This window comes from Anarhichas minor, unplaced genomic scaffold (genome assembly GCF_050575085.1).
Source record: "Anarhichas minor isolate MPS153535 unplaced genomic scaffold, ASM5057508v1 ptg000004l, whole genome shotgun sequence".
In the NCBI taxonomy this organism is placed as follows: domain Eukaryota; kingdom Metazoa; phylum Chordata; class Actinopteri; order Perciformes; family Anarhichadidae; genus Anarhichas; species Anarhichas minor.
Window position 1 is genome coordinate 7850104 of NW_027466450.1, and position 24346 is coordinate 7874449.

Consider the following 24346-nt stretch of genomic DNA (forward strand, 5'->3'; position numbering starts at 1 on the left):
TTAGCTGTTGGCAGTCCAAGTATTTCCAAAAGAACCTTTTGACATTTCATCTGTGATATTGATGATGGGTATTCCCCTGTAAAAAGAGATGTCAATTTACGCTCTCATCTTTACTCAACAGATTCAAATGTACTGTACATGAAACAGCATTTAGAAAAAAAACTGTGTAAATGGTACTTGTAAAACCTATACTGCAAGTAAATTATAACTTACTTGTGTTCTTCTAATGGCACTTGCACGACTCCCTCATCTTCTGCCAGTATACTCTGCTCCTCCTCCTGAGGGTCAAATAAGACAAATGCATGTAAATGTTAATCAAATTAAATGAAATTGACATGCATGTTATGATAGTTGTTGGTATATAATAGCAACCTCTTCAGCGTCCTCAATCTTCTTCTTCTTGCTCTCTGGCATGAGGTCATCCAGCCAGCTCATCTCTCTCTTGGTGAAGAAACAGTCCATCAGCTTCCTGATAAACACCAGAGCCAACACCTGCAGAATTGACACACAAAAATTGTGTGTCCTAATAAAGGAGTATGCTGTGCTGTGCTAAGCAGTTGTTGAAGGCAGAATGTATGAAGGACAAATCAGTTTAAATGTTGTTTAAGTACGGTCATAGATCTAGAGGAAGAAGGTGTGACTTTAAACAATGCAAGTAAGCAAAGATGCAAAAATGTGATTGTTTACGCACCATCATGGGAAAGACAATAGCAGCTTTGGAGGTCTTGATGACCCAGAGCAGGACCAAACAGCTGAGCTGGATGATGGTAAAGAGGTGCACCTTCCTCAAGGGTACATGACGTAGATAGATGAAGTCCGGCTGGTGCTTATCTGGCATGCCGAATAGTCTCAGACGATCAAAGAACTGGAGAGGAAAATGATGACAAAAATCTTAAATTTCCTTGGACATAGATAGATGGATAAGATAGATAGAGATACATATAGTAAATCTATTTTAATAATGCATAATTCCAGAAGGATCACCACAACCTATGCACATGTAAGGGTTCCTTAAATGCGGCAAACCCCCAGAGAATTATATCATCCAGCTCTGAAGCTGTTTAGCATCTTAAAGGTAATCGTTTGGGCAGCCTTTTTAAACAAAAAAGCTTTTTAAAAGTGACAATACCCCGCCTGCCCAGCAGCAAACAGCAAACTAAAAGTTTCTCCGTCTGCTGGATGCATAACTACAACAAGCTGTATCCCCTTGAAAAGCACGGAGCGACACCTGTGCAAAAGATTTTTTTTTTTCAAAAAGTGTTTGTCTTAATATAAATATAGTTTTCACAACCAATAATAGAGAGTACTTCAAAGAGAAGAATGTAAGAATTAAACAGGGCAATTAAATAACAGCCAGGTGTTCTGTAAATGCTGGGAACACACTAGAGGCCAATTAACACTTTTTATCTGGGCAGCCAGACAATATGGAGGCGCTCCCCTATCGTGCCTCAGTGAGAACTATCTACAAAGATTATCCGACAGAAGCATCTACAAATTAAAATATAACCACACTGGCCAACTGTCTGTCTAATCTCAGCCATGCAGATAATCTAAAAACAAATTCATATTCACAACTAAAATTCTGCTCAGATGGTGATGACATTGTAACTCTGGGAGCGCAGACGACTGTTTCTTGCCTTGTGTGAGCGTTAGGACTGAAAAGCTTAAACGTAAAAAACGGTGCTGTTATGTGTGTGATACAATTATATTTCAACATTGGTTATATTTAGTCCAGTCAGAGTAGGTCGTATCCTTGCGTTTCCTCATGTCGTGATACATTACGTGAGCAGAAAATGATGGATTAAATACAGTGCAATTCAAAGCATTTTACCTGAATGCCTCTGAGAGAAGATGCCCCCATGTAAAGGAATACTCCGTACAATACAGGCATAGGAATGAACTGAAGAACAGCAAAAGTTTTGCGTCAGTAACACGAAAAATGTAACTGCAATCAGTAATTAACCAAGAGATATTAAATATCTTGAAGATAATGCACTCAAAAAATATGTACAACAGTTACAGAGAGATACTTTAAGTCACACTGAATAATACTGGAAGAATAATGGCACAAAGACGGAAATGCACAAATAATAAAAGACAGTGACCTTCAGCACAGATGTCATGAAGACGGAGCAGCCCATGAGGGTGAAGATCATGAGGCCAGTAAAGCGTTGCTCTCTGATGCCGAGGAACTTGGGCTGCTCTCCCGGAGCGGAGCACTCTGACTCGAGCTTCAGGCTGTTGACGTGGCTTATGGAGAGGACGGTGGCTGCTACGAACCAGGGCAAGCCCATCAGAGAGCACACGCCGAGCATCACCCCCACCATGAACAGATCGAGGTGGTACCCACAGCCTTTCTGAGACAGGGGAAAGCACCAGTAAATAAAGTTGAAGTTTGGAAGCACGTTCAGAAAAGGCTGAATTCAAGTCACCGTGTTGCCAAGTTGCTGTACAGTTAAAGCAATCTTACCAACGCGGTCTGCAACCAGTGTTCAAAGTTGGGACAGGAAAGTACCTTGAGTTTGTGTTCCTTCCTGTTGATGATGACAGCTGTGATCTGCTGGTCCATGAAGATGAGGATGGTGCACAGCAGAGCTGGGAACACTGTAATGATTGTGGTCCACCAGGGGTTGGGCCCCAGAGGGTTGATGAACCAACCTCGATCATCTCTGGTTGGCTGATGAAAAATAAAAAATAAAAAGGTTGTTGTTGGTTCGACATAATTTGTAGCTTGATGATGTTTGTCAGCAATTTGTTGATGAAATCTTATTTTGTGGACTATAGCTCACCTTAAACACACTGGGAACCTTTAGTTTTGGAGAGGGGATCCCTAAGGCATAGTCAACTAAGACCATGGTTAGGATGGTGAGGAAAACAGCAAAGTCACTGATGATGGACCTCACCTAATAGAGAGGAAAGTTGTATCTATTTTACTCAATATAAATGCAAACAAAAGGGTTACATTAAATGGAACTCCTTAATTTCCAAATGTCCTTGTTTCTATTTTGCAGTATCTACATTTGACCACTAGAGCGCACCACTGCACTATGTAACTATACAGCTGTAGTAGCTTTACCCTCATGTTTTGAATCATAATGCACTCTAATGTAATGATAATGTGGGATAAATAGTACCTTTGTGGGAAAGTAATTGCTGAACTTGAACTCCTTGAGGAAGGCGGACATGAGGACGGTGGAAAAGAAGAGAAGGACACACCAGAAGAGGACATCGGGAACGTAGGGTCCATTAGGGCCGCAGGCGCTGCCCATAAACTCCCCGCGCTTTTCAATACAATCCTGCAACGACAGAGTTATTCATACTCATCATTTGATTAACAACTCAGAGGAATCAGCAGACTCTACGTTTCCACAAATGCGGTTTATCAGCAACCATGTCAACAAAAAACTTAACTGAGTACAAATAATTTTGCTTTTATAGTGATTTGCAATGAGTAATCCAATATAATCCAGCCAACATGCCCTTAATCTGCTCTGTTCAGTTTCCTACATATGGGTGGGCAATGCCACTTTAAGGTGGAACACTTAAATGAAAAGTATTCTTTTCAGTTTGTCTTTGTGTTACTCAATATTTCCAGCTATAGTGTGCGTATAAAACCTCCATAACCAACAGACTTGTGTTTTTTTATTCTTTCTTTATTTCTACTTTCTTAAACCAAATCACCTTGGTCTCCAGTGCTTCCCAGTAGATTTCTGAGGCAGTGACGTTGGTGATCTCCCAATACTTCAGGGTGGCATTGCTGGGGTCAGAAGGCTCAACGCATGAACATCTGTGGAGGCAAATGAACATCTGGGTGACTGAATAATCCCTCATCTGTCAGGGATTTAGAGTACCTCCAAGACATGTAAATAGTAGTTACTTTTTTTTCATTACTTTGCACAGGATAGTGTGTGAGAATAAGTGTCCATACATACGAGTACATGGTGAGTTTGTCAAGGTTGTTGTTCTTGTTAAAGGGATAGTGGTCTCCCAGGTGGACAAGTTTCTCCAAGGCCTCGTAGATGAAGATGATGCAGATGAGTGAGGCGAAGGCTTCCTCTGTAAAACGTGTGATGTAACAAACGAGGGAACTGGCATCTGTAGCCACCAGGATGATACAGAGGATAGCTGTCCAGAGACCAATGCAGGTTCTCAGAGACAGGTAGGACAAGCCATACTCCCTATGTGCAGAATAAAGGGGAAAAAATCATTGTGGGACAGAAATGAGATCAAACCACATCATATATTGATTATTTATCATCTTTAATGGGGTGGATTGATGAAGTCGTTATCACAACGAAATGAAATGAATAGTATAATTTAAAGAGATCATTTCTGTGTGTAGTTAAAGGAATAGAAGACATACTTGCAGAATTTGAACAATATCTTTTCAAACACAAGAACCGGCCCAGTGCTGCCCAGAATGGTTAGGGGCTGCCCGGCAAACAGGGAATAGGCTATTCCAGTCAGTGAGGCTCCAAACAGTGACTCAATTGCACTCTGGGGAATGGGAAAGGACAGAGAGATTATTGGTGGATAGTTACCTCAAAAATCTTTATCATATTGAACTACAACTGTCGTCAAGTAACATGTAATGCAAGGCTGGTACAGTGCACAGCAGTGCACAGCTAGTCTTGGCAGAACACTGTGAACATCTAGAGGAAAGGGCGTGTGAGTTACTATGCGTCCTTCTGTTGCCTCGCCCAGTAGTCCTCCAAAGGTGATGACAGGAGACATGCAGGCACAGTAGAGGAATAGGAAAGAGGCCATACACTGTAAACTAAAAGCATCAGTGTAGTCGGACAGGTAGTGGGGTGCCTTGCGCTTGATGTCTAGGAAAAGACCACCAAACCACCTGGAAATATAAAAAGGAAATTGACATTACAGCTGTATTATTAAAAAAATGTGCTAACATTATTATTATTTTGTCTTTTCTATTGACTTGCTTTCCCTCCATTCCCTTCTTCCCAATGTTCAATAGTCTAGCTGCAAATAGGCAGGCAGGATGTTTCTATGGAAACCACGTTATGACTACAACTACAGACCAAATGTACACGGTATGATAACCGTCCATTTCAATGCAGTGAAATACCTAGATACCGGTATGCCTTTACAACCCTATATGTGACAAAACAAAATAAATTGAGTGCTGTGTGAAGCTCTGGCGGTTGAGTAGTTCAACTGCAAATAGATTCTCTGCAACAAAGTAGTGAGCGTTGTGAGTGGGCTGCATGCTGTACTGCCACAGCACTGCATAGTATGAGGCACTTAGTTATTTCTTCACCTCTGTATAAAGACTTCATGCTTTTCTACTGGTGATTAGAATTCACGTCTTTTTTTTTAAACACTACCTTCCAGTACGCTGCAGTTCTGGACCCCCGTGTCCACCTTCCTCCACTTCTTCTTCGCCCTCTACTAATCCGTTTGGCAAAATGTTACTTTTCTTCCTCTTCTCCTGTTCAACAAACAACCAACAGCAAGTTAGGTTCTTTTTCAAGCACAAAATCTTAAGAGTCACATACAATCTGAAAGAGAGGAAAGGAAGGCAACCTGCAAACACAATTCCTACTAACCTGAGAAGGTACATTCTTTGGCGGTTCTATCCGTATGGATGGGTCCCACTCTCCTGGAGGCAGGACTGTCACTTGATCGAGGAATTCATCAATCCCAGCGATCAGATCATTTCGGTCTTTAGCTTTATAAGCAACATCATGGAACACCTGGAGACAGAAAGATAAAGGAAGGTTGATTAGGACTCCCCCTGTATTTGGCATCCCTCAAGACACATATGTATACTTTATAGACTCATGGATATACAAATGCAGGAATGTCTGCCAACCTTAACTGTAACCGAACAGATATACACATATGCACATGTGCAGAATACACGGTACAAACAGAGGATCTGCTCACTGTGACACAAGTTAGTGTTAATCACTGACTTACGATTCTCCCCTATATATATATATATATATATACAGCCCCGGGGCCGTTATCTCACATGGAAGAAGTGAGCACCCCATGAACTAAGGCTGAGTCCTTAGCAGAGGCCCACAAGCCCTTTCCTGTCTATCTTCGGCTATACTATCTAATAAAGGCAAAAAAGACCGAAAATAATCATTAAGAAAATAAAAAGATTAAAAAAAAGATCTATTGTCATCGAATCTACTGAATACAACAAAGTTTGGATTTTGTCAAAGCCCATCTTTTCCTCCTAAGTAATGATGGAGAGCAGCCTACATCCCAGACAAAAAGGAGGACATGAGGGCTGACTAATCGCCAAAAGCTTGTCACAAAAGCTCTGAGCTGTGTTTCATGCTGAGAAATGTTCCATCACTTCGGGAATTTGTTGAGTTCTGCTGGACTGTGAATTTATGCAAAGTGCCTGCAGAAAATCTGAGTATGACATCTGGTTGACATTCAAAAACAAACCACACTCTTCAAAACATTAATACATAAATGACCCCTGCAGAATCCTAACATGATAATAAGGTGTTTTTCAGTGAATTCTTACCTCATCTGTCATCAGTGTTGCAATGGACCTTCCAATCTCATGGTACTGAGCCCCTCTACCCAAGGGCCCTAGAAGAATAAACAGAAACCTAAAGGCAAAAACACATTGTCAAATCAAATCTCTATCACAACCAACTAACAGGGTTCAGCTGGGTAGATAAAAGATATGTATGCAGTAGCTCATTGAACTGGTTTTAGTTGAATCAGCCTGCAGTAACCTTGTGGCGATGGGGACTTCAGCCAGCCCACTGAGCAGGACCGCCGGTGAAAGGCGGACAAATGCCACCACCGGCTTGTTCAGAGATTCCAGCTCTCCCACTAACACGTTGCACGCCTCGGCCCCTGCTGGGATCTTCTTCATGAAATGAAGGTCTATCTGAAAGAGGACACATTGTGTGGTGTTTAGAATATCATATAAAAGGCCTTTCCGAATTACATTATCGTCTAAGCTGCTTTGACTGTGAGCATGCTTTGAAAAAGCAAAAAGACACATTGTAAATAAATCAATATTTGTGCTGTCCATCCTCACATTAAGCCCCAAATAAAAAGGTTTGACTGGATTCTAGTCTAAATATAGTCCAGCTGTCCAGACTTTGTGTGTCATAGGGCGTAACATTCAATTAAGTCACACATGTGTCACAGTAGAATATTACAAAAGATTATTGAAACATGGATGTTAGTTTGAACTGTTGCATAATGATTCATAAGAATGAATTTCCTCTTAATTTCCCAAGTATGATTCCTAAAAGCGTATAAAAGCTGACCCCGACTATGAAAGTGATCCTCTTACAGTAGCTAAATCTGCTTTACACTCTTTAATGCAGTGAAACTGCATTGTGCAGAGAATTCTGCAAGACTTAAGGTGTTGATTTTTCAGCGATAATTATGAGGAGGCAAGTGTTGACTGGAGTGTTGTTTGTTCCTTCATAGAGTTTATGCGGCTCTTGGGAGGCTGTCCAGAATCACCCAACAGAATATCTGTGATGTATTGATGGGTCATGACTTCCATAAACACTGTTGTGGTGCTGATTTTTTAAGTATCACAGTTAATACTGAATATTTTGCTGTGTCCATTAGTAAATAACAACATTTAAGATGATGCAAAGGGGGGGACTTTGATTGCTGCCGTGTTCATAAATATATAAGGTTGACGATCAGGTAGAAATGTTCTAAAAAATACACTCCATATAAGCAGAGCACATTGCATTGTTGTCTAAGTGAACAGGAGAAAGGACATGGAACAGTTATTATTGTTGACCTGAATAAAAGGTTAAAATCCTATACAGTATGCAAAAGGTTTCAACACAGATTTTGTCTTTGTCTTTGCTGTGTGTGGTTGTTATGTGGTTGCAATACTTAATATGGTTATAATCCTAATCCTTAACTAGATGGCCTTTCCATTAAAAAAATACCAAAAATGACCTCCTGTCTGTTGTTTGAAACGCATAATTAAATAACAGCCAGCTCATATTTGTCAAATATGACGTACTTTTAGTAAGAAGTACATTTGGGCTAATGTTGCACAACTGTACAGTATTCTGACAGCTCTACAATACTATAATACAATACCCACTCTGATAAAAGTGCATTAATTGATGCAAGATCCTTTACAGAAGTATCAACACTTATAAATATACTTAGTTACAAGTACAATACCAGCATTATTTTATTATTATTACTGTTATGTGTCGGCAGCATGTTATTATTGTAGCTGGTAGAGGTGGACATAATTTGTATTCATTTTTATACTGTTCGGTATTTTACCTACAACAATGTATCATATCGTCTTTGATGACATTACAAGAAATTAATAGTAACTATATAGCTGTAAGATGTTTCCCTCTGACATGTGAAGTAGAATTATAAAGTAGTATGAAATGAAAATACTTGTGAAAAGTAAGAGATTTCTGACGTTATGCACACAACTTAGAGAAACACAGTGCCGTGATTTGAGGGGGGATGCCAGCGTCTTTGTCAGCAAAATGACCAGACGGCCTCCCCCTTGTTAACCTGCCGTACTTGCCATCCCCCCTCTCCAACCTCTAGTAGCAGAGAGAGTGCCGGGTCAGAGGGGTTGTGTAGTTGAAAATATTTGTTAGTCTTGTCTGCCTGACTCGCTGATCCTCTATCTGACTGGGGTTTTGTAAGTTATTAACCGTCCACCTGGCACAGCTGCAATGAATGTATTACTGTAGGCTATTATTGAAGTGCATAGGTGCCACATGCACATTTAAAGAGACACAAAAAACGATGGAGGAGTAAATCATGGTTACAACGCATGTGTGTTGACTCCGCAGGGATATCGTTAAATGAAATTAGTAGATCTACAGGAAATATTTGAAAGCAACACAGAATGACTGAGAGCCTGTCCTGACCGTCGCCCTAGTTAAAAATGTCGCCTATTGACAGCACTGTATGTATTCCAGTGCATCTGCACAGTGTGTGTGTACTCTACCTTGCTGAAGTCCACAGAACTGTTCTCTCTGCTCAAGTCCCCTTTCCCATCCGGACACGCTAACTGAGACTGGGAGGCCGTCATCTGACCTGGGTAATCCAGAAAGGAGAATTAGAAAGAATTGATGATTTCACTAAATATCATGAGACGGAACAGGAGTGAGGATCACACAAGGTTCACAGAGGACAGCTTTTATCTGTGCTTCGGTGGATAAAACCACAAAAGATTTTCATTACTGTTGTAAAAAAAAACAGGCTCATGTTAAGATGATTACTGCAAAGCAGCCTGACAGGTCTGGCCTAATTTCTGTATTCATTAAACAGCAGGGTCAAAAATTAACACTCATTATAGTGTTTAATACGCTTACAAATCAGAGATTGTTGCTTTGAAATATGCTTGATACTCGCGGTGAAATTAAATTACTTAATGATGTGCCATCAAGATGTCTAGTAAACAAAATAAATGATTTAACAAACATTTTGGTGTGTTCTGCTTACTAATTTTGTCATGTGGAATTCTGGCAAACCTGAAGCTTATAAAACACAGTAACGATATGGGCCAGTAATGCTTCCAACTACAACCCTGTCCTGGACTAAATTTAGCACAGAATTCAACCTAAAGCGAAGATCAACAGCAAACAAATTTGCATATTTATAGAATGTACTTTTGCACTTTTGTTTTTATCTCCTTTTTAATTCAACCATTTCAACCAAACGAAAACAACTCGAGTTGCCAGTATCAACATGAATCATGAGAATATGCGCTTGCACAATATGTTTTGTTTTTTGGTATAAGCTGGTAAAGGTGCAAGAGCATACTGCATATCCAGCACCTGTTGACTTCAGTGGGGCTGTGGCAGGTGGGTGGGCAGATGGTGGGTGGTGGATGAAATCGGAATGAAGAGAAGATGGAGCATACGCAAGTTGAGGCCATATGCGTATAAGACACATACACATATTGCACATTTACAAAGTATCTACACTACTGACCACATTTAATACAGAACCCAGTGAAGCGACCCCTTAAAACAAAGGTATGAATACTTAGGACCCCTTCTCACAGTTTGCATACTATGTCAACTATGTAGTGACCAGTTCAACCAAAGACTCTTTCTTTCTTATCAGAACATTTTATAGGATGTATATATTTATATAGTTCAGCTTTTTCTCACCATTCTTGTCCAGGTGGAGCTCCGATGTCCGTCGACCCATGTCAGCAATGGAGCGCACAATCGGCAGGCGATTAGCCAGCTTCTTCTGGTTCTGGTGATGGTGCCGCTTCAGCAGTGTTTCACGCACTTTCTTTCTGAGCTCGTCTCCCAGTGGTGAGTATAACTCCTGGTGGTCCAAGACCATGTCTAAAGTAGACACAGACAAGCTATTTAGTTTTTAGCTAAGAGCGACTTGAATTTAGTTAGGGCATCAATATCGTCCTAGATTTCAAACAGCGAATCAATTTGATTCGCTGTTTATATTTGTTTGATTCAATCAACAAATATAAGGAGCACAAAGACACAGCATTATGAAGTTTCCCCTCAAACATACAATTCAAGCCAGTTAACTCAGTAATGTGCGAAATGTAATAGTAACCAAGACAATATTTTCTGAGTTCAGGGGTCTTGGGTTGACAGAAACATTAACGTTGTCACTTGCTACAACCGTGTGTCATTACATTAGATACCTGCAATCTCTTCAATGGTATTAGCCCTCATGTCAAGCAGCACAGTGCTGTTGATAATGCAGCTTCGCAGCTCAAACAGGCTGTGTAGAGACAGAGTGGCTACGTAGGGTTTACTCCATCGCTCTCCTCCGTCCTCCACGTCCTCCTCAAACTTCAGCCACCTGTAACAGGAGTTTGAGTACCGGTAAGGAGAGAAGCCAGCAGAAGGCAAACAGGCCGGCCATCTGTTCTGGCTGCAATAACAACACTTACTTACTCCCCGTCCGTATTGCCTCTCATCAGGGTATCACTGTATAAAATATGTCTGATATACCATTTTAACAGAAGAACATAATTCACATGATAAATAAAGTCTGCATCTTGATAATTATCAAAGGAAGAAAGTAACAACAAGTTAATTCCTCAAGCCATTACAACACTCAATTGTGATTGCTTAACGTAACGGAAACACAAACATTAGACACGCAGCTATATTTCTCATCAGTATAAGTGGGATCAGGTTCATGGCCGGTCCATTCAATCAGAGCTTTCAGCGATGACATGTAGGTCATGACTGTGTGTGGATACGTATATGACGTGACAGTCTCACAGCACCTGGCACTTTCCCTCCACTCAGGATCTTCCCCGTCTCGCACACAGATTTCATCCATCTCAGTGAAGAGGTCATGAGGAATATGCTCCTCATTATCATCCTCAGTGCCCAGCAGGAACTGCACTCTCTGGGAGGGAGTGTCTGGGAACACAAGAGATCGCCTTGAGTGGTTCAAATTGAAATGGTCTAAGTATCTTAAGTTAGTAAAAGATCCTGAACAATGAAATCCTTTTATGCATACAAGGGCTGTGATTGTAGCTAGTACCATAAACAGGAGACTCTCTTCCCTCCACCAAGGTGGGGGCCCTGTCCCTGCTCCTTCTCCTGTGTTTGTTTCCATGGTGATGGTGCCTGCGATGGCTGCGGTGCCTGGTACTGCCCAAGGGGACGTGGACCCCGATGTAGAGCGTCCTGTGGCCTATAAGGACACATCCCACAGCGTTTAGAGGACTGCAAATAATCATCTTGTAATCATCCCCAATCATGTAAAAAACAGGATAGACATATCATGATTTCTTTTGGGTCCATGCAAAAATAAATGTAATGTTCCAACTTATTGCTTGGTAAATAAAAACTGGGCCTGAATAAGTGATCCTAAAACAATTAATACATGAATGATTAAGAGTTCAGCTGAGCACTAAAGTAAAAAAACACATGTCTAAATAGTGGGTTTTTTTGGCCAGCAGCAGCATACAGATTTAATGATGAATGAAACACAGTAAAAAATGTATCTGATAAATAGTCTTACAATTTGTATGGCATTCAGTTACAGTGTGATATAGTGAGATTATAATATGAAAACTGTAGTATGGTATAGTATCTATCTATACGTGAGCATACTGCATGAAGTCAGTTCATATTGCTATACATATGGCTTTGACAGGGAAAGTGTGAATACAGTTCAACTTACATGATGTGTAAAAATGTAATGTTGCAATTATACAATAATGAGGGATTTATGTTTGTATCTCTGTATGTGTGTCCATGTTTGTGTTTGTGCCGGTATGAGACGGCGTGAGCGAGAGAGAAGAACGTCTGTGTTTGCTCTTGTAAGTCAGCCCACTCAGTTCACTGCAGTATGATACGAAGATTCATGAGTTTTTTTTGCTATTGAGCTCTGGAAATAAATTGCAAAGAGGTGCCTTACAATAAACCTTTAACTGATCAAATAACATGTTTACAGTTAAGATGTAAAGTTCTGTTCAGTTGTGTCATCTAACATCCAAAGGCACATACAGATGTGTAATGCTGCTGGCCTTTAGTTAGCCGAAGTTACGCAATCATACTGTTTGAATCTTGTTTCGATTGTCCATGTTTTTCAGTGATTATGAAATTGCTGAGGCAAACTCAGCTCACCCACAGTTTCTACCTCCCACTCTGCTCTTGTCCTTTAACTGTGAAAAAGCTGTCAAGAGCAGAGCAGTTGTTTTGAGGACAGAGTGGGCGGACTCAGCTACAGCAGCCTTTCACTGCTTGAAGCTGTTTGTGTTCCAGATGCATTCAGTGCAGTCCAGGTACCTTCAAGGTCCTCCTGGCCAAAGTTGGTTCCCTGTTGGGACCGTGTTCCTCCTCGGTCCACCACCGCCTCGTCATCATTCCTCTGAAAAAACACATGTTCAACATTATAAACTCAAGAGTCATACAGTATTTTATCTGAGCTGGAACTGGAACATGAAACAACATATATTCAAGTTTACCAATGTATCCTGAACATAGCACGAAACAAAATGTGTGTTGACTTGATGTGGCCTCACAGTCGAGGCCATTATGAACAAACACATTATCCAACCCGATGCCGTGGTCGCCACGGAAACTAATTGCACGTGTCACCTTGAAGAGGAGAGAGTAGCATCCCAGTCCAAACAAAAAGCTTTTTATAATGGGAACAATAAATGACCCAACTACAATTAAAGCTGAAATGACGCTCTAGTGTGGGTTCACTGTGGAAGACTATTCTTTGCATGCTTGCCTGTAGTGTATTTCTCATATATCCTGCCATTCACTCCTCTTACGCACACTCACTCATAATGTCCTTGCTGTCATTGTCTGGGGCTGTCAATCGCATTATCAGCGGTTCTCATCAGCTGATCACATCTATCTAATAGCCCAGTGTCTCACCCACATTGCTAATCCATCATTTTACCACTGTCTCTTTTTAAATAAGATCCTCTCTCACCCCTCCACTGAATTCCCATCACCACAGATTCATCATTTCAGCCTCATCAGCCTACCAGTCTCAGCACTATCATCAGCCACCACCAGTGTCTGGACTGCATGGGGGGGATTTATGTTGCTGCTGCTAAGGGCAAACACCCCTTGATTATAAACCCCCATGTAGAGTGTAAGCACCAAAGACTTTCCGTCAAAACTTTATTATCACCTATCATGTTATGGTACACAATTATCTTTTCTTCATTCACTTGTCTCTCCTGATTAAACTTGTTTAAGGTGCTTTCTTTGCAGTTACCTTTATTACGTTAAGGTGAATCACTACTTGTTTACAACACGTTAGTTAAAGTAAATTTGTAATCTCCTCATATGGCTGTTTTCTTTTCTCCTTTTCATTTTAATCACTGATTTATCCATCTCCTTCTACCACCACCAACGCTTATCCAGTTACAACAATACATTGCACTTGTTCTTAATTGAGGAGAGAGATCAAACTCAGGCTGCATTCCAAATAAATGAAACAGGTTTATGATTAGCAGCTTTGATATTATAGTAATAATTGTATTACTAATTCTCATTGCAACAGGCGAGCAAGTTATGAGAATGGTCCACATGGAGGTTATCCAAACGCCATTTTTATTAGCAGACATTCATACACAAAAGTGACAGACGACATGCATTGCTAAAAGACTGTAATCTTCAATGCAGTGTTTTTGATTACAAGAAATATGGAATGCCACGCCGTTTGAGCAGAAGAGATTTCCCATGAATCGCCTTGTCCTACAAAACCACCAGGCTGATACAACCTCAGAAGTACTGGACACTCGTCCCACAATGTGGCAAAAGTAATTAAGCAGTTAACCAGATGTGCATCATGTACTTCATGCACCGATTGTTATTTCCTGCAAATCCATGCAGCAACAGCTGGGATTGAGAATGCTAAACCAATATACAACAAGAGAGCTCTGCAGGATCGCTGTCTCCTCAAAATTATGAACAGATTACAAACACGTATTACAGTAGGCATCCTGAAAGCTGGCTTGGTATAAGCTTTTCCCTGAGCCATCTTGACCACCAGTTGACCATCAAGGCATTACGATAATGAATGGCACTGCTGTTCACAACTGCAGTGACACATGGGCTGGGCTGCAGCCACAAGGCTGATGTTGATAATCTGTCTACAAATACACAGGGCATGGATCAACATCCCTGCTCAGATTAAACCGACAGTATTTGTTACTAAAACACCTGACACATTGGCCCATATTAAATGTGCACCACTGTTGCATAAAGACAGCATTACAGTTTTGTACAATTGGTAACACGTATTTCTCAATGCTGAGTTCACTTTTTCCAAACTCAGCACAACACGAGATTACTGTAAATAGGACTGGAATGTGCTACATTCTGCTGCATCTAAAAATAAATCATCAAAAAAAAAATGCATGGACTCCTAATTGGGACGTACATCAACACTGAGCACCTTTCTTTGATGATCTCTGTGAAAGATTTGTGCTCAGTGAGGAAAGGGTGTCTTTTGTAATTGTATAGGACGCTGTGAAGTTTTTACTGTGGTGTCACCTTTCCCTTCACTCTCCCTTCCTCAACCCCACGAGGGATTTATTACAACAAAAAGCCTATTGATGCATATTGCAGCATTTATAACTCATTTATGTTACATATCTTACATATACATACACTAGATATTACATATACTCTAAGGCAGCACAATCAATGCAATAAAGAAGGGTCCTTTTTGTTCTAATGCATCTTAATTTGATAAATAAATAGATAAATAAAAGATATTGATACATATTGTAATGCTAGATGTGTAAGAAGTGTTTTGGTTGCATTAGTGCATTTCGGATGTTAGATTAACTGTTACTGTAAAGGGCTTGATTGGATAAAGAGATGATAGTATGTTAACACATATGTCTGACAGGTTCAGACATGATGATCAGAACAAGATCATATCGATAACTCGGTTCTCAGGACAAAGTATGTTCTGAAGAAAAACAGGAATCCAAAGAAACATGCTTTTTAGACTAATAATCATTCATTCACCAACAAAATCATGTTACAGTTAAGGGCTGACAAACCACACCGCTGAAGTGATATCACAGGATGTGGCACATACTTGGATCTGATCCCTACAGATGGCTGTGGCAATTTTGGAACCATCAGTGGCAGCAATATCATTAACTGCACAGGCTTTCATGTGGCACAAAAAAACACTGTAATCCTTAAATGTGTCTGCTATAAACGTCAACATCCTGTAAGAGGACACATTAGTACTTAGTTTTTTTTTCTCCAAAAATGCTATTTAAGGTGTTTTACAGTTTTGAACCCTCGTTTTTGGCAGACTTAGTGTCTGCATCCATCTCCAAGCTGCAAAATTGATCAGAAGCGGTCAGCAGGAGAAAGCTGTTTTCCACTTTCGTATTTTTTGCCAAGAATCTACACTGATTTTGGACACAGATCGGGGTCCCTTTCTACAAAAATGTCCCAAATGTCTGTTCTGTGAAACACATCTTGCCCTCTCTTAACCACGTCACAATCTGAGTACTTCCTGGATCCAAACGGCGCTTGTCCTACCTGATCTTTGAAGAGCCAAGGAGCCTCCAAGTTTTTCGAATGCATGAGCTCTCCCGCTGTGTCCTCTGAGTTTGGACAGAGTGCGGCAAAGTCGAAACGCTGCAGCTCTGCAGTGCAAACGCCTGCTGCCCTGCTTCACACCATGCCTGATAGACACCGACCCCCTTCTGTTGTGCCAAACAACTGTAATTTGTTAGCATCCATCTACAGTCTCTCATCATGAGATTATAGCGGTGACATCATCACTGCTGCCCAGCAGCATCTCATCAAAGACAAAGCTTGATTTTCCACCATCTCTCCTCTCTTTCCTCTTCATATGCAAGACTGTCATGACACATCAGATCAACTTGGTTACTCCCAGGAGTGTTTCTGCAGCTCCACTAGTGAGTTTGTCTTCTTATTACACGTGTAAGAGTTTGATCTTAAAAAATGTCCTCATTGCAATAAAAATGTACATGCTAGTCTTTAATTTCAATGTTGACCCTACAGGCCGGAGGGAATGTAACTCACCAAACTTCTACGCCCAACTGATGAGCCAAAGGAAGAGTTGACCTGAAAGATAAAAAAATGATCACTTTAGTTTGGAAGGGTTTATTCAGCAACTCAAAACACTTTATACTCAGACATGTGTCGCTCCAAATCAGAAAAAGATTAACTCTGAACTGTTATTTTTAGATTTTGAAATGTTCAGTGACTTTCAAGGCCGGGGTTGCAACCTTACATTTTGAAATCAAAGCCTAGTGGCTCTAAATACCCGAGCAAAGAAGCTCTGTCCGTCTAAAACCTCCAGCTCAATGGAAAAAATCTGTTTTTATGTAAACAGCATATGTGACAACATATCTCCTCCAAAGTGATCAGCAAAGACCGATGGGGATGGGCCCACGCGTGAGCATCCCCGGAGAGACTTCTTTTATATCAATAGAATTTTTCAACAGAACATTTCGTCCCAAGATACTTGTTGGAAGAGTTTGTTGTAAGCATGTCTGTGTGACCTATAGCTGCCAGAGTATGCATTTGTAGCTTTGTCAGAACAGCATGACGCCACCATACATTTGCCGCATTTTACAAAAAAAAAAACATAATCAACTTTATTGCAGCATACAATGACACAAGTTCACTTCTGCCTGGATTTACTGTATTAATCGCACATCTGCCCCACAGAGATGTATAAAATGATATAGCACAAAGTAACATCACTTACTGTAATCACTCAGCCTATAGCTTTATAGGCTATACTGTAAAAGAGCATCACACTGACACATAAAGCCTCCTGGTAGTTCCTGTTTCAATTCAGAAAGTAACTTTCACGTCATGCAAAGGTTACAGTGAGTCACATTTTTGGCTCACTAAGCAATAGATTGAACAAAATGCTTCATCAGTGATGCAATATCACAATGGCATTCCTCTTGTGTAAGTGAGTGGTGCTCTGCAGGTGAGCCTCACCTGTTCAGAGCTCCACAGGTTACTCTGTGAAAACATTTTAACTTAAAAAAAAAAAAAAGGATAAGCCTCCTTTAGAAATGGCTGCATTTTTAATAACTCTTAAATGTTAGTCTTCTGTACATAACACACATATTCGGCTTGACGGTCTGGATAAAAGGCGTTCTGAAATATTAATCTACATGAGTATAGGTAAAAAATATTTGTCCCAGGAGATCGGGGCTCTTTACCGTTGGCAGCAGCGGCTCTATCTGAGCACCTTGGTCCGTGGGGTCCATCTTCCTCTCTCGGCGGTATATCACCGTGCGGTGTCAGAGAGATGGAGCAGAGACCTCCGCCGTGTAAGAATCCGGGCAGGTGTAGCAGTATCTGAGCGACCAAACAGCGGTCACATGTTTATATCACCGTCGGTCAGCCGCTCGCGCCTCTCCTGCGTGTCCTCGTTCTTAGAAACATGCGCATCTCTGCCAGCTGACGTGGACGCGTCGCTCTTAAACGTTAAGCCTTTGTTCGGACGCAGAGGTGAGCAGAGAGAGTGCTTTTTTCCGGGTGAAATGCTCTTTATTTTAAGTTATATGTCTTCGTGGTTTTTTATTAGACTGTGACTCAGTGGGCATATACGCTTACTCATGAGAGCTATTTTAGCAGAATATGCTGCACTCCAAATGTGCAGTGATTTACCCCACATTTCCCATACAATGTCTCATTCGTGTATCCTATATCGAAAAGCATTAGTATAATAGTTAATGTTGTCAGCCACTTTGCAAAATTGCACATTCTTTTAAGTGTTCCTTGGAGATATGAGTTTGTTAGAAGATGTCTGTCCCATAAAATGACTTTTGTGACTGGGAGACAGCTTTTCTGAGTCTTCAACCTTTGAATGAACTTAAGATGGAAAGACTTAGCAGATGTGTTACTATTTCATCATTCAGTATCCTGCTGATACACACATGTTACTCAGAGCAAAGACAGGCACCAAGTAAATTCTCAGATAAGGAGTGATTATAAGTATTTGGGGACGTTAAGGTGGAGCAGGAGCATGTATATTGTTAACAATAACAGGAGCATATAGGTGATGGCTCCGCCCCCTTCAAGATGACGACTTAATGATGTGGAATTGTACAATGTTTGTATTAAAGTAACTGAATTTGAATAGACCCCTAGAGGGTCCAACTTGGTCCATCTGACTGCATGCCTGTTCAAGCCAATAAATAAAGTTTAAGATTAAGAATATGTGGTATTTTTTAGTTGTGACTTTGAGTCCTTGTAGTTTGAACTTGTTTGTTATCAGGCAGAGAGCTTACTTCTTTGTTTGATGTGTTGGTTGCAGCTGAAACCATTTTGGGCTCTGCTGTTTTGAGTCTTTTTAACAACAGGGATTCCTTTCGCTGATATAATAATAGTAGTATCGCCATCTGATGTCACAGTCCCTGCGTAGTTGAATCCAGAGGCAAGTCGCTGTTTGACCTTTATTTACGTCGTTCATAGAATTTATTAAAAAAGAATAAAAAAAATGAAATGTCTCGAAGCTACCTGAGAAGGGCCACATCACGAAAAGCTGTTTGATTACAGGACCTGCATTCAGTTATCGCCATCTACCGTTTATCCCTGGGAAAGCCCATCGCTGATTGTCAATGAGCAATCACACACACACACACACACACACACACACACACACACACACACACACACACACACACACACACACACACACACACACACACACACACACACACACACACACACACACACATTCACACACAATTTAAGACGTTAAATGCTACACACCTGACAGCTGTGAGCTTCTCTTTCACACCAAACGTCCAATTAAGTGCAGATTGGGTTTATTATACGTCTTCCCGTTTTAATCATATTTCTTAAACTTCATTAATTTGATAGCAGTGTTTAATCTATTAACGCCTTTAAAAAGTAATGATAAAAGCATCTGTTAAATAAGGATTGAATCATTCAATCAACAGTAATCAACCAATCAATCTGTCGTCTAAATAATAGTAAAAAACATATTTTATATTTGATTTTATCCTTACCCCAGCTGTCTTGTCCTGGTCCTTACACATTTTCGCACACGACTTCCTTTTGATGTGTCACTTCCTTTGGCTGTCGAACAGAGGACTTGTTAACTTCACAACTTTTTTGTTGTTGTTGTTTTCACCCTCTTAGTTTGGCAAACAAAGTAATTTCAACCAAATGTTGTTGCAAAAATTGACTCAGAAAAATATCAGGTAGTCGTACTTTTCGTAATAATTAATTACCAACTGGTTAACTTTGAATTTTGGCGGATATGAAAATGACACATGACAGTGTAGCGCATTCAAATTATTAGTGGCCCCTGTTATTTATGTGCTCTCTTTAATTGAGCTTGTTATGGCTGTGCTGTTTTTGACACGTGGAAGTCTCATTACCGAAAACGGATCTTTGAATCCGCAATCTTTTTCTGGACCAATCACACACAAGAGGAAGCAAATGTCATCGCCTAAGTAGGATTATTGTTATATATGTATATATATATATATATTTATTTATTTTTAAATGCAAATCATTTTAATAGGGGCATGATATTATTTTTTTTAAAAAGAAACAACTTAATTGCTTGTCCTGATGATAACTTAATTTATTATGTTTCAATCACATTACAGCAGATACAGAGATTTTCACAACATCATAGCATACAGGCCATGAAAAATAACCGACTGGAAGAAAAAAATCAACATTTAACCACATATATCATGAATGTAGTGATCGTCATAAACTTCTGGTAGCCTACAGCATCGATAAAGTACAAAATACATTTTTTTTTTTTTACTGACAGGGATTAATATGTCAGCATATGCTACACAAGAACATTTAATGTACAAGATTATCGATATTTTTGTTTACTAGGCTACTCAACAGAAGAGTTTTTTTAAACACTAGTCGGATTTAATCTATTCTGTGTACATTCAATCACTATCACCAAATGCTCAATATTATGTACATTATTTTCACAATTACAGTGTTTTTCTGGAAACAAGGCGCCCAAGCCATGGAAGAATTTACACTTCGGCCATTAACTGTGGAGGTGTCAGTTCTTCTTTTTTATTTTTATTGATTAACAGATGATAGATAGATGGATGGATGGTTAGATAGATAGATAGATAGATAGATAGATAGATAGATAGATAGATAGATAGATAGATAGATAGATAGATAGATAGATAGATTCACTGTTATATTGTTTTAACTGTGAGGATAGAAACTGTAATAACCAATGTCCTTTGTACAGTTTTTCTCACACTCTCTCGGTGCCAGCAGCTCAGATTTTAACGGGGACACTGTCTCTGAAACTGGCGTGGCAGAAGGTGAGATTCTTCTCCTTTTGGCCTGTTCAAAGATACCAGAATCGCTCGAATCAATTGACTTAATGGAGGACGGCGTCTCTATCCAGCTCGACTCGGATGTCATGTCTTTGGGTTTGGTCTCGTCCGAGCCGCCGAGCGGCGACCTCTCCGTCGTGATGGAGTCTCCCTCCTCGGCCAGGTAGTTAGTGCCCGCTCTGCCACCGATAGAGTTAGCGGGCCAGCAGGAAAAGACCGAGCTGGATTTGCTGTTTACACCACAGTACTGCGGCGGTGTGCGTCCTCCCCAGCCGGACGGGTCTGCGTAATAGCCAAGAGGCCGGTTGGAGCAGCCTGCAGTCGGCAGGGGAAGAGCCTTCACTCCGGCCGCTGCGTAGGACAGCAAGGTGGCCGCGTTACCGGCGAAATCAGCGGCGTCGTATGCCGAGGCAGCAAAGTCCAGTCGGTTGTTGGCAGGGGTGACAAACCATCGCTGCGGGGGGGTGGCAACAGTGGACTCGTCGGTTTGCTGCGGGGACAGCAAGCTGTTGCCGAGTGGGACGCTGCGCTCCATGCCAGGACCAGTCCCCACGCCAGGGTGAAAGCGAGATTTGGCATAAGTGCTGACAAATTGGTCCTGCAGGAAAGAGCTAGGCATGGCATATCTCGCACCCGGCACGATCTGTGAACGCGGAGAGTCACCCGGTGATGGAGTTAGGCGGTCGATGTCGCAGCCTGTGTAGACACTGAAAAGATGGAGAGAAAAACAGAGGAACAATTCAGTGACTAAAATGTGCTGGTTCTCTAGAAATCAAAGAAATGTACAGTTAGATTATCATACGTGGGGAAATCTGCCATTCTAGAGACAATCTTATGATTTTAAAACACTTATGCCTTCAAACCTATAATCATTACGCAAGTGGAGTGTTTCCAAATAGACATGCTGCTTTATATCGATGCAACGTTGCATTGTCAAAAATATGTCCCTTTGTTCAGTTTTTTTACTTCTGAATTTTACGGGTCAATATTCGCTTGTTATTTTCAGCAAAACAAGAAGAACTGACATGAACGAGAAATGTACGTCATCAATGATTAACCGAACAATTCTAACGAATTTTTGGATACTGTTAATTTTTTCAAGACTTTACATGAAATGTTGTCTGTTAAATTGAAAATGCATTGCTTCAGCTGTTGAAAAGTTTCTTCTTTATTTTTTATTTATTTCATTCATTTTTAAACTCGTATGAGCCCCTCTAACTTGGACATCAACTGAAAACAATAATCAGCAGAATTATAGAAGTGCATTTAGGTTTTTTAATATGATGATAACCCTAACCCCCACATGTCATTAAACACAGAGGTTAACAAAATTACAATCGATTAAAAGTCAAAAGATCCTAAGAATAAAATAAAAACTTACGTGTCGTAGTTGTCCCGAAATCCTTTAGCAAACGGATTGTGATCAATTTTCAGTTGTGTAATCTGTGGAAAAATAATATATCGATTAGAAAACCAGCGTGTTTGGAAACAAGCAGACTGCGTCAAATTCAGGAATATTCATTTTTTCATTTTCTTGATTGTATTATAATCCACGTAGCTCTAATTTGTTACAACATCAATAAGTACAATAACTACAATAACTAGAATTATTTTTCTTTTTTTCAATAATATTTCATCTGTTAAAATGAATAAGGGTTGTTTGGGAGAAATTTGCAGTGTTGTGTGAATTAAGAAGTGGTCGTACATCGGTATTCTGGTAAGCCGTGACGGCGATGAATTGCGTTTCTGTGAAGGTGAAAGTCTGGACTCGTCCTGGTTGGCTGGTGTCCTCTGTCCCATCCTCGTTTACTTCCACCACATGGAGCCTGGGCTGGTACTTGTGGAGAGACTGGAGAACCACCATCTGGAGATTCAAGACGCACATCAGAAACTCAGCTTCAAACTTTGGATAGATGGTTAAAACAGAATGCTTAACTGTTTTAACTCGATTATATCTTTTTTTAATGATTATTGTAACAACGTTTCGCATGTTGTAGCGCTGTAGATGATACCAGTAAGGCAGTAAACCCCTCCAGATGAAAAAGTATAATAAGGCTATATGCAACAAGCAAAAATCATTGCATTCTACCATCTGCTGTTACAAAAATAATCCAAAATCGATTTGTAATTGAAGCATTGGGTATGATGATGCATTACCTGTCCTGTGTTGTTGGATGCACCTTTGTTGTTTGTAAGCTTTAGCTTTCCAAATGATATTTCTTGACGCATCCAGTGCGCTCCGGTATTTGGTGAGTCTGGGTGCATATAAACCCTATTTCCTAAAAAGAATACGAAGAAATACAAATAATTAAATCACGTAATATGTGTATATAATATTATATAAAATGAATTCGTTTGCCTGGATTTTAAATTATAAACATACTGTGGTCAAAATGTATAAAAATGAAGTTATACTATGGAATTTATAATGTTAATTGCAATAAATGTAGGGACAAATTACCTGTTACATTTGTGTCTGCTTTTCCACATGGCACCCACTTGCCTCCTTGAAATCGCCAGTGATTTGGATCAGCAAGTATTACATCCACAAATATATTGTAGTGAGCAGTTGGGTCAAGGCCAGAAATGTTGAAGCTTAAAAATGGGAACATTCGTCTGTGGAAAATAAAGGAAGAAAGATTTATAAAACGCCTCTCATAACAAAAACAAATGCACAAAAATGAGGCGACATTTCCACCTTTTTGGTATTGAATCCGTTCCTCTTTTTATGTGCAGGGAAATAGTGATTCGATGTTAATACACATCACTTTTAAACTAAAAGCTTCTCAATGATAGCTCAGATATTCTGCAGGTCGGGCAAGCCCTTATACGTGCACTTACCGTCCTTGCTTTGTGATGATCATCTCCGTTTGGTGCCTGTGAAACTTCAGCCACAGGGCCCTGTTGCACAGATACACCTGCGCTTTCCCCGGAACCAGTCCTGCTTGCGCCGTGGAGAACTGGTAAAAAGCCCCTCCTTGGTAAGTGTGTCCATACTGTTGCGCGTAAGGGTAGCCTGCTGTCGGGTAGCCTTGAGGAGAAGCGTTGGTCAGAAGGCTGTTGTAAGCTCCGTTAGTTATGACCGGGTGATGGGCCATATAGCGGCTGGGGTTTCCAATAGAAAAAGCCGGGTGCGCTGGTCCATGCTGGGTCGGGTAAGGGAACATGGCACTGGGAGCTGCTGAGACTGACTGTGGCTGGGTAGATGGAGAAAAGATGCACCTTTCTCCTGCAGATCCATCGAAATTATGACGGATGTCAGAGACTCCGTGAAGACCAGGAGAGAGTTTGCCCCTCTGGACGTCCCCCGATGCGTCCTTGGAGTCAGGAAAATTGTCTGCCTCTGACTGATTCGTCATCTCCCTGGAGTTTTTTTTCAGAGGTGAACTTCTCTCCAGGTTGTCACTTGCAGATATAATAGGATGGTCCTGCAACGAAAGCTCTGATCCATCGGAGCTCGAAAAGCCACTGCCCACATTCATAAATTTCTTGGAGAGATCACTCGCTGGCGAGATGCAATTCTCGACCTGC

General features: G+C 40.6%; 1 protein-coding gene across 1 annotated transcript; it reads right to left on the bottom strand.

Moving 5' to 3' along the window:
- On the bottom strand, positions 1-24209 carry LOC142971434 (sodium-driven chloride bicarbonate exchanger-like). The gene is made up of 32 exons (XM_076111946.1): positions 23657-24209; positions 23277-23431; positions 22973-23094; positions 22521-22679; positions 22197-22258; positions 20735-21522; positions 20270-20292; positions 17672-17810; positions 16002-16066; positions 12756-12837; positions 11503-11655; positions 11240-11378; positions 10646-10806; positions 10137-10322; positions 8966-9054; positions 6729-6886; positions 6512-6599; positions 5571-5717; positions 5349-5452; positions 4678-4852; positions 4364-4497; positions 3933-4178; positions 3682-3787; positions 3135-3296; positions 2790-2903; positions 2516-2677; positions 2106-2357; positions 1832-1900; positions 692-865; positions 373-492; positions 214-278; positions 1-76 (listed from the first exon to the last, which is right to left on the bottom strand). The coding sequence occupies exons 1-32, from the start codon at positions 24172-24174 to the stop codon at positions 1-3; spliced, it is 5193 nt and encodes a 1730-aa protein (XP_075968061.1). The 5' UTR covers positions 24175-24209.
- Between the last annotated feature and the right edge of the window lie 137 nt (positions 24210-24346).